Source organism: Oncorhynchus gorbuscha, linkage group LG07 (assembly GCF_021184085.1).
Source record: "Oncorhynchus gorbuscha isolate QuinsamMale2020 ecotype Even-year linkage group LG07, OgorEven_v1.0, whole genome shotgun sequence".
Taxonomy (NCBI): Eukaryota; Metazoa; Chordata; class Actinopteri; order Salmoniformes; family Salmonidae; genus Oncorhynchus; species Oncorhynchus gorbuscha.
The window spans coordinates 62949938-62961383 of NC_060179.1; the positions used below are offsets into that span (position 1 = coordinate 62949938).

The 11446-nt window shown below is 39.2% G+C and overlaps 1 protein-coding gene across 1 annotated transcript; it reads left to right on the forward strand.

The window, feature by feature from the left end:
* The first annotated feature begins 2682 nt into the window (after nucleotides 1–2682).
* On the forward strand, nucleotides 2683–11055 carry LOC124040200 (ras-related C3 botulinum toxin substrate 1). The gene is made up of 6 exons (XM_046357139.1): nucleotides 2683–2998; nucleotides 5214–5285; nucleotides 5530–5647; nucleotides 8324–8386; nucleotides 9916–10075; nucleotides 10405–11055. The coding sequence occupies exons 1-6, from the start codon at nucleotides 2964–2966 to the stop codon at nucleotides 10533–10535; spliced, it is 579 nt and encodes a 192-aa protein (XP_046213095.1). The 5' UTR covers nucleotides 2683–2963; the 3' UTR covers nucleotides 10536–11055.
* The last annotated feature ends 391 nt before the right edge of the window (nucleotides 11056–11446 follow it).

Sequence of the window (11446 nt, forward strand, 5' to 3'; positions counted from 1 at the left end):
GGCACGTGGTGTCCACACACACTACTGAGCCTCATTTTGACTTGTTTTAAGGAGATTACATCAAAGTTGGATCAGCCTGTAGTGTGGTTTTCCACTTACATTTTGAGTGTGACTCCAAATCCAGACCTCCATGGGTTGATAAATTTGATTTCCATTGATCATTTTTGTGTGATTTTGTTGTCAGCACATTCAACTATGTAAAGAAAAAAGTATTTAATAAGAATATTTCATTCATTCAGATCTAGGATGTGTTATTTTAGTGTTCCCTTTATTTTTTTGAGCAGTGTATATATATATATATATATATATATATATATATATATATATATATATATATATATATATATGCAGAGGTAGGGATTCTCTGTGACGTAGTGCATTTAAGGTAGTGCATCTAACAAAGTTACCAACACCCACGGATTCTACACAAACCCCACACAATTCCTCTTTGAGCATCTTACATGTCTCCAATGCTCCACATTTGCATTGGGACACATATGTGTGTTAGTGCTAGTGCTGGCCCCTAGTCTCTGTGACAAGCATGTTTATCCTGCATTAATCCCTTTCCTCTGCTTTAACCCACCACTTAATGCTGTTGTCTATCCTATTAATGTGTCAATCGCTTCAAAATCCTCCAATAACATAATCCTTCCTGCACGATTCTGATGAGGGGTATAAACATAGAATTAGGAATTAGAATATAAAACGGACATGACCCTTCTTATGGCGGTCCAGAGGTCAGCAATGTTAGTCAGGGAGTTGGTCAACCATGGCTTTGCCAGTGCTGTGATAAGATATTGTGTAAAACAATGAATGCAAAGAATTTATCTACACTGTATGTGTTTTAGCTAGCCAGACAATTTTAGAGGAATAATTCCATTAATTTTTTTAATTAACTGCCAATATGCCAACATTCCATTCAAGTGATGCAGTCAATCCACAGCCATAGCCTGGCTCAAATCAGTTGAAGACTGAGTTTAGAAAGGTTTAAATGCAACAAGTACTGATGTTGTATCATATAATAACACTCAAAGCTTTCCAAGAAAACAACATCTGAGACATTCATGGTCTGTTTACGTATATTTTAGAGGCTATTTATGCAGAAAATATGTATAAAACCTGTATAAACTCTGTTTATAATTATATGACAGTATTTTAGATTGACTATAATTCCATTACACCATTTCTGATACATCATCTGCCTTTCTTTTATTTTCCTACATAATTAAAAGCAGGAAATGCATCTCCTATGAAGCTGCTGACATTCATTCCAATTAGACTGGTTTTGAATTTCTCCCTGACCAAGATTGCTGTAATTTTGGCCTCATTACGGAACTTTGAGGGTTCATGACATAGCCCCTCTAGTAATATAATAAGATCTCTCTGGGTAAAAATATATTGAGCAAAAATATAAACACAACATGTAAAGTGAGCTGAAATTAAAGTTCCCATAAATTTTCCATACACACAAAAAGCCTATTTCTCTCAATTTATTTGCACAGATTTGTATAAATCCCTGTTAGTGAGTATTTCTCATTTTCCATGATAATACATCCACTTGACAGGTGTGGCATATCAAAAAGCTGATTAAACAGCATGATCATTAGACACACAACCTTGTGCCGGGGACAGTAAAAGGCCACTCTAAAATATGAAGTTTTGTAACATAGCACAATACCACAGATGTTTCAAGTTTTGAAGGAGTGCACAATTCATATGCTGACTGCAGGAATACCCCCCAGAGCTGTTTCCAGATAATTTAATTTTCATTCATTTTAGAGAATTTGGCAGTATGTCCAACCAGCCTCACAACTGCAGACCAAGTGCAACCACGCCAGCCCAGGACCTCCACAGTTCTGCATACTCACGAGACCCATTGAGCATGTTTGTGATGCTCTGGATTGATGTGCACGACAGCGTGTCCCAGTTCCCATCAATATCCAGCCCTTGAAGAGGAGTGAGACAACATTACACAGGCCACAATCAACAGCCTGATCAATTCTATGTGAAGGGAATGTGTCGCCTAATGAATTTATTTCAATTGACTGATAACTCAGTAAAATCTTTCAAATTGTTGCATATTGCCTTTATATTTTAGTTTTTTGTTCAGTGTACATGGGGATGGGAAGACAGGGTTTGAGTTACCACGAAGACACTGATTAATTAAAGATGAACTCAAGCCACTTTAATAGTTTTGTTGAGAAGGGGATAATGAGGGAGGGATGGGGGGAACAGGGGCGGGAGAGAGAGAGAGCTCAAAATTACAGCTTAACTGGTTTTATACTGTCTTACTCAGATGTCTTACAACATGGATCCACAGTCAGCAGGAGATAAACTCCCTTTAAATCTGTTAATTTAGATAAAATGCAATTTTTCATCTATATAAATGTGGATAAACACAACCTTTTTCTTAGGATAAAACACAGGACAACTAATGACATAGTTCCGGAGTGATGTAATCATAACACACAAGGTATTGCATCTGGACTTGTCTTGACTGTCTCGTCTCATGCCTGCCTCCCTGAAATCTTTACAATATTAAATGATGAGGAAATACTGCCCTCTAACGTTAAGGACCTAAAGGTGGCTGTAGAAATATTAAACTTTACCGCTTGGTGGCGTCTCTTGACAGCCCTTTAAAAATTCCTCTATCCAATCTACAGTAAACGGAAATGACTTGCATGGAATGGGAGTTACAGTTTCCGTTGTCTGAGGGCGTTTTTTCAAGTTCAGCACCAGAGATTTTTTGGGTGGTGGCTGCTTGTTTTACAAGTTTAGAATTCCACCAAGTTATTGTTGAGGACACTGATTTGAAGGAATTATACTAATTTCCAAACTATCGTGACTTGGGCCTTATAATCGAGGCTTCAAACCTTGTTTTTCCCCGTTGGGGCAACTAACGAGTGGTTTACCAGCTAACCGATAAACTCAAATTTTAGCTAGCTAGCTGAGAGAGGCGTCAGATGCAGGCCATCAAGTGTGTTGTAGTGGGGGACGGGTAAGTTTAACCTACATTTGTCTAGTTCGCTATGTTTATAAAATGTCTTACAATATAAGTTATGATGTAGAATATAAATTATAATATCAAAATTGTTTCTAGTAGCCCTTAGTTTGCTTGGTACTTTGCTAGCTAACTGGTGACAACTGTTGTCACTTTCCAGCTTGCTAACAACACATTCGTCTGTAAACTTGTGGCATGGTGTAATTTAGCTTAGCTAGCGTAATTGCTACCTACTGCTAACTGTTCAGCATTCTCGTTTGCTGTTTATGGTTACGCAGCTATATGCACTATTTTCTCAGACGGGGATATGCAAAAAAAAACATTCACACATCCGTATCAATACGCACCTACCAAATTATCATTGCCTATTAAATTGTGCTTAGCAAGCTAGCAATCCTTTAGGGTGGGTTGCCCAAATATGGTTTAAATGAATCTTAAATTAGACCTAATTTAGATTTTGTATATCTAGGTTTATAGCTAGCAACTTTGCCTGATTTCAGTTTGTGACAAAACAAGCAAGTATAGTGTAGAGAATAATTGTACCATATTAACAGCTGTTAATATATATTTTACATAAACAGAAATTCTGTATTTTCAGCTGGTGAACAAAACAAAGTGAAAGACAAATGTAATTTAAGAATGGGCAGCATAAAAATAGTGCACACAGAACATATTTTTAGACTTGCTTACAATGAGAATGACATTTATAACTCACATCTATGTACATTTGGTCAGATCGCCCAAAAGGTTACATACCGCAACTAACTTTTTGGGAGACCTGACCAAATGTACGTAGTACATATGTGAGTTGTACATCTGTCATTTGCACGGTTTGCCAATATATCCTCCAAACACCGGCTTCTTGGGCATTATCAATATAATAATAATATATATGCCATTTAGCAGACGCTTTTATCCAAAGCGACTTATAGTCATTTGTGCATACATTCTACGTATGGGTGGTCCCGGGGATCGAACCCACTACCCTGGCGTTACAAGCGCCATGCTCTACCAACTGAGCTACAGAAGGACCACTTAATTAAATAACTAAACTATGATTAGTGACACGTGTCATAATACATTCAACATAGCAATATGTTCTAATTTTATTCATATGGAAATAAACCAGCACTGGTCATTGCTAGTTTGCTAGATAGATGGCAAAGTGAGTTTTGGAGATTTTTGAATTTTGTGAAATTAGCTAATGTTACCTGGCTAGTTGAGTTTTACAAACATAAGCCGCAGGAGCTGAAATTGTTAATCGCACTGAAAACACAGCACATACACTGACATGATAAATTTAAACATCCTCCAGTGGCAGTTTAGATTTAATCCCTAACCCACTTTAACATTTGACTTTAAAACAGTGGAGCAACACGATTACATTTGAATTTTGTTTATAAGAAAGATTACATTTAACTAGGATTAATTTAAGCCTACTGAGTGGTGCAGTGGTCTACGGTACTGCATCGCTGTGCCATTAGAGATTCTGGGTTCGAGTCCAAGTTCTTTTGCCAGCCGGCCGCGACCCGGAGCCCCATGGGGCGGCGCACAATTAGCCCAGTGTCGTCCGGGTTAGGGGAGGGTTTGTCCACCAGGGATGTCCTTGTCCCATCGTGCACTAGCGGCTACTGTGGCAGGCCGGGCACGCTGACACGGCCGCCAGGTGTTACTGTTTCCCTCGACACACAGGTGCGGCTGACTTCCGGGTTAAGTGGGCATTGTGTCAAGAAGCAGTGCGGCTTTGTTGGGTTGTTTCGGAGGATGCGCGGCTCTCTGCCTTCGCATATCCCGAGTCCATACGGGAGTTTTAGTGAGGAGACAAGACTGTAACAGCCAATTGGATAACACAAAATTGTGGGGAAATAGGGAGTAATTTAGAACTAGGTTTCAAGTTTGGTGCAACAAGATTTATAGATAAACCTTGATTTTAACCCAGTTTAACAGTATCCATGATGGTGCAACCCAACCTAAATGTCTGCTGCATGTTCTTACTGAGCTACACCATCCAATCTTATTTAGGACATTGTGATTGGGACTCAAATGTGTCATTCTACAGACATTTTTCAGTTTAACTCATTGTCTTAAGTTTGCCAGTTACACCCCATTTCAAGTTCTCCTTTCAGTTTTGAAATTGACAAAAACAAAACTGAAGCCAGGTCGCTTATTTCTCCTCTTCATTCCTCCATCTCTTTATGCTTCTCTCCTCCAGAGCTGTGGGTAAAACATGCCTGCTCATCAGCTACACCACCAACGCGTTCCCCGGGGAATACATCCCCACAGTGTAAGTACACTCACTCTATCCCCCCACTCCCTCATCGTAGCAGGTGCCCCACACGAGAAACGTAGAATGCCAACATTAACATTCAGAACTGTTATATTTTATAGTCAGATGTGGGGGTTTTCTCCTGATGATCAGGAAATTCTATATTTGGCCTGTCGAATCATTGAAATGAACTCGTTGCCTTTATTTCTTGGTGGTGTGCTGATCATATCCATTGATGTCAATGTGGTGTATCTCTTTCTAGCTTTGACAACTACTCTGCCAATGTGATGGTAGATGGGAAACCAGTGAATCTGGGTCTATGGGATACAGCAGGACAGGAAGACTACGACAGACTCAGACCACTGTCCTATCCACAGACGGTAAAACAACAGGATAAATGTACTGTGTCCTCTAGGTCACTAGTGTCAGCAATGAAGACAGTCAAGCGACTTTACTGCGTCTCAAAGTATCAAACACATTTTCAGACGTTTCTATGGGTACAGCCAAACAACGGATGTGATGGGATTCGACTTTCTCTTTACTTCCTTACTGCAGTGTGCCAGTTCACCGGTTGCAAACTTGGTGCGGTAAATTATTTGGAGTCAATTCATAGAGCATAAAAGTAAAGTAAACAAGTTTAATTTTGTATTTATTTCCTCAAAGTTCGCTAACGTTAGCTAGATCTACTAGTTGTACTGTTGTGATAACGTTAGTTGTGTCAGAGTTAAGGGCCATCCACAAAGCCAATAACGCTAAACTATAGGCTAGATAACTAAAACGTTGGTGAGCATCCACACTAGGGGAAGGTTTATCGTTCTACAGTCCTACAGATGTCAATGAACTGATCAACACATCGTGCTGCCTATTAAAAAATGGTAACTCGACCGTTCAGTAATTTCAGGGTGTGTTCTGCAAATAATACCTCAATGTACATGTAGGCCTAATAAAAAATAATATATTAACTCATATTTGAAATGTAGCAATTCATCAACAAACGCTGTTGAGCCTACATATTTTTTACAGTATGTCATTGGCATGTTCCTCAAGTAGTTTGCAAGTGATTTATGATTTTCTAATGGTTGTCAATTCCTTTCGGTTGTCTTTTTCACTGTGCTCATCTGTCTGTCCCATGCAACTATTTGCATGCGTCAGTGTAACAATGTTATCATAACTGGCCGAATGTGATCACTCCAACGTGCTTTCTCACCTCAACTGTAGGCCTGTTTTACGTTCAGCAATTTAATGTTATAGGCTGTTAAGCCTAGTATAAAAAAAATATCAAGATAAATATTCTATAGCTTTTTTCCTGGAATTTTACGAGCTGAGGAATGGCTATCGTGGAGAGGCTTGCATAGCCTATAGCCTAAACAGCTGGAAAAGAGAGGCTAGTGATGTCTGATGTGTAGCTGAAGTAAGAAGCTAGATATTAGCTAAATATTAGGGCTGTAGGCTAAATAATAACCAGTCAAAGTGCAAGAAAAATAAGTTAACAGATTATGAAATGTCAGATCTGTGAGTTCCTCCAGGCTACGCTCTGTTCCCCTTGAATGCAAAGCTCCACTATTGATTAGGGCTACATTTTTAGACAAGACAATTATTCTACCTGTGCTAAAACAGTGCAATGAGGAATTCATTTTTGTTACCATGTCAGTACACAATTGTCTATAAGGCTGTAAACTACAGTGATATAGGCTAGTTTGAATAAACGCTCAAACGTCCTGTTTTGTTTCATGCCGAAATAACTGCATACAGCCTAGGCCTGATTATGCAACCCTAGGCCTGATTATGCAACCATTGTACCCCAACGGATCCAATTCTCGACAATTTAGAATGGCTAGAAAGGTACATTAGCAGGTGACTCATATGGTGTATTTTGGCAGGATGTAGCCTATCGGTGTTAAGATGGGCCTACAAGGAAAATATGGGCTTTTCCTTTCCCACACCCTGTGTGTTCTTAATGCTGTAGCTTATTTTACATTCAGCGAGCAAGTGTGCATCTCTTCCAATATACTATTTTCTTTACTAATAGCCTAAGTTAGAAGCCCTTAATTAATCAGCTCAATGTTAGGCTTCATACTGCAGTGAATATATCCAGTCAATTTACGCAGTGAAAGAAAACATAGTTATCAGAAATGGAAATCATAGGTAGCCTACACTGTGCGGTCCCGAGGCTAAGCTCCCAGTCCCCAGGCACGCAGCTCGAAAAGCTACTCTATGGATTCTGTTTTTTTAGGGACTAGAAATGTATCCAACCTAGGCTACGACAATGTAATTAATAATTTTCTTGTTTTCAAGTGAGTATAAAACTCTAGACTGCAAACTGCTGTGAATTGCCATTATTTCAATAATCGCTCAAAAAAGCCTGGCGTTTTTCATGCATATTAATTTAGAAAAATAACTATGTAGCCTGCCTTATTGGGCAATCATTTGGATCGGTTATGGGTATTTTCACTGCAGTTTAGCCTACAAGGTCCAGGCAGGTCAGTAATATGGTGTATTTTGGCAGGATGTATTGGCTAACAGAAACATGCTAATGCAGGGATTTCTAGTGGCGCGCATATGGATTATCATAATAGGTGAGCAAAGAGGAAGTTGTTTTAAAATTGCTGTCAGCTCTGCATAAAGAATCAATCCCTACAACATTGTGAATAATATAACAAGATAATCAGGGCGTTAGGGAAAGGCATATTGAGCGTTTCTTATGGCTCAGAGGTCTGTATGAGGAGGAGAGTACAGCCTGCTTTCCACAGTACTAAAACGATGTCTGGAGCAGACATTAAGGAAGTGAAAGAGTGCTCTGTTTGCCCCACATTCTGACTCCTCCCAGCAATTGAGTGTTCAGGGAAACTTTGTCCTCCTAGATAACAGTAAAGTTGTATTGCAGTGATTTGATGATGTTCATGAACTCTGTTGTCTGTGTCATGTATGTTTTTTTTGTACCATTCATAGCTACAATTTATGGAGATTAATATTTTGTGTCAATTTTTCATGTTTGATCTTGTAATGCTGTACACATATGACCAAATAAATAATGCTGGTTATTTCCTCCCCAACAGGATGTGTTTTTGATCTGTTTCTCTCTCGTGAGTCCTGCCTCCTTTGAAAACGTCCGTGCCAAGGTGAGTCATAGTCTCCACTTTGTTTCAGTTTAGTTTTTCTGTTAAGTATTGAGTTATTTTGAAAATAAAAGAGAGCTGCACACTCTAGGAGCTCAGATGCAAAAATGTAATTACCAACGTTTCGACAGCCAAGCTTTCTTCATCAGGGTATAATCACAAACACTGCAGGATGACTCGTTTATATAGTGTTAAAAGACACAGGTGTCTGTAATCATGGCCGAGTGGCCTAATATCATTGGTTAATTATACAATATTAAAATGTCATACAAAGAACAGCATAAAACAACAAATGGATAGCATACAATCATAGATTAATTTGACTACACAAGCTTACAAACAATTACAATGGCAAAGTCACAATAATCACAAGAATGGCTTCAGATCAAAGTCTATGTTGAGACCGAAGGGCGCAAGGGTCTTTAAGTTAAAGATCGAGGCAGCCTCTCATTTTAACAATAAATTATCAAGGTTACCTCCTCCTAGGGAGGGTGACATGTTCGATGCCAATATAACGCAGAGACGAAATCGAGTGGCCTGCCTCCAAGAAGTTGGCCGCAACTGGATAAGTAAAGTTTGGTGCTACAATGCTCTGAGATACGTACTTTTAATTTGCGCTTTGTTTTACCTACATCATTTTTACCACAAGGACAAGTTATAAGATAAATAATTGCCTTAGTGGAGCACGTAATAATACCTTTGATTGGGATCGATTTCTCTGTTTTTGGGTGTTTGAAGGATCTACATTTCTAAGTGCCATTGCATTGAGCACAGCCATTACATTTGTAATTCCCATCCAGTAGGGGTGCAAATAGACGTTTTTCAGGAATATCTTGGGGTGGTAAATCAGAGTGTATCAATTGGTCTCTGAGATTTCTGCCCCGCGAGAATATGACCGAGGGAAGGTCCGAAAACACATTACCGAGACTACCATTGGATTTTAGGATGTGCCAATGTTTGAACAATCCCTTAATTTGTTCAGAGCACTTTGAATAGCGGGTAGTTAGAACACAAGAATGTGTCTTTTTGCGAGACTGACTTTGAAAAAGATCATGTTTTGAATATTAGTCTGATCATTATTGTAGCCCCTCTCCTTGAACCTTCGCGTCTCGGCCATATTTCTGTCGAAATCGGATTTGTTTTTTGCAAATTCTTTTGATTCGACAGAATTGGCTGTTGGGCAAACTATTTTTCAAGGGAAGTGGGTGACAACTATCAGCCCTCAACAAACTGTTACGATCAGTAGGCTTCCTGTAAAGATCAGTGTATAGAACATTATCTTCACACAAGATCAGAAGATCAAGGAAACTGATTTGACGTGTGTCAGATTGCATTACATCTCAGATGCTCAGAACAGGGGTTAAGGAAAGCATAAAATGCCTGGAGCTGTATTAAATTATCAACGTGGTCATTGCTTGACAGGGTGGATTTTATCCACATTCTCAAAACAACTGATGTACTTGATAGATAGGCGTCTAGTCTACAGTAACATCCTGATCCTATCCTGACTGTCTTGGCCCTGTCCTCCATAGTGGTACCCAGAGGTGAGACACCACTGCCCCAACACCCCAATCATCCTGGTGGGCACCAAGCTGGATCTGAGAGATGACAAGGACACCATCGAGAAGCTGAAGGAGAAGAAACTCACCCCCATTACCTACCCCCAGGGTCTGGCCATGGCAAAAGAGATTGGTTAGTATACTAATAGTACTTTAGTGTCCTGTCCAGGGGATGTACTTGTACATCAAGCTGCATCACTCTACAAAAACAACAGATAACAAATAACAGATATGAGCTGTTCTGGCTCGGACAAGGCTTACTTCTTAGTAATACTTGAGGGCCCAGTATCCTGGACATAGAGCAAACTTTTTACTGGACAACACAGCAAGGTCAATGGAGTTTCTCCATAGCTTCATTTGCAACCGGATGGGATAGTCTTAGCTATTATTCAATTCAGGATTTTAATGAATGAAATCCCGGTTTGCTGTGATGTTGAATGCCGGCCTGTCTCCCCTCTACAGGAGCAGTAAAGTACCTGGAATGCTCAGCCTTGACACAGCGTGGCCTTAAGACAGTGTTTGACGAAGCCATCCGGGCGGTCTTGTGTCCCCCGCCCGTCAAGAAGAGGAAGAGAAAGTGTTCACTACTCTAAACGCCGCAGACAGGAAGTAGGAAGTCACACTGCAGTCTGAGCTCACCTATTGGTTGGGGGGGAGGAAGAAGAGGGTGGGGGAGTGTCTTAAGAGGGAAGATTCTACAGATGTCATTTTTTTTTCTCTCTCGGATTGTAATTAGTACATAGTACTTAAATATGATTTTTATTATACAAATCCTAGAATTAGAGCTTTGTGAAATTCCTGCTGCCTTCTAAAAATAACTTTAAAAAAAAATGTTCTTGGAAGATACTAATTGCTCTTTTCAATTTCAGTCTCTTTCCACTCTTCTCGAGTCCATATAGTTTGTTTACAGACTTGAATTGTGTATAATTGAGGTGTTGCCAAAATTCCTACCGCATATAACGGTCATCACTTTCTTGTAGCTCCATGTACACTAAATGTAATGATTTCTTCTTGTTTTTTTCTTTTGTACCATGTGTGCGACCATAATTAGCAAAATCTTAAAATATCCTTTAAATGGTTCAAGAGAAATTGAAGTAAACTCTTAAAAACAAAGTGTTGTAGTAGTGTCTTCTATGTTCTATAATCATACTCTATGTAGATCAAGTAAATTTAGATCAATTGTTTCTCGTCAGGTAGATTTTATCTATCCATCGAATACATCGTCAAAATAACTGTCAATAATGGATAATAGTGATCACTTTATACCTAGGTGGATTAAATGCTTATTAGATCAATCTAAATATCAACTTACAGTACTTGCCCCTTGATCTGATAAAATAGTGTTTTACATTCTACAGGTGTCTATACAGATGCACCTGAACAGGTGAATAGGAGAACCTGTTAGAAAGTGGATGGAGAATGGTTCTTTGTCAGACCAATTTAGATGGATCCCTCTTGTTGGATTAAACAACGGTTTCAAAAACTTTTCTGTACATAAACACAA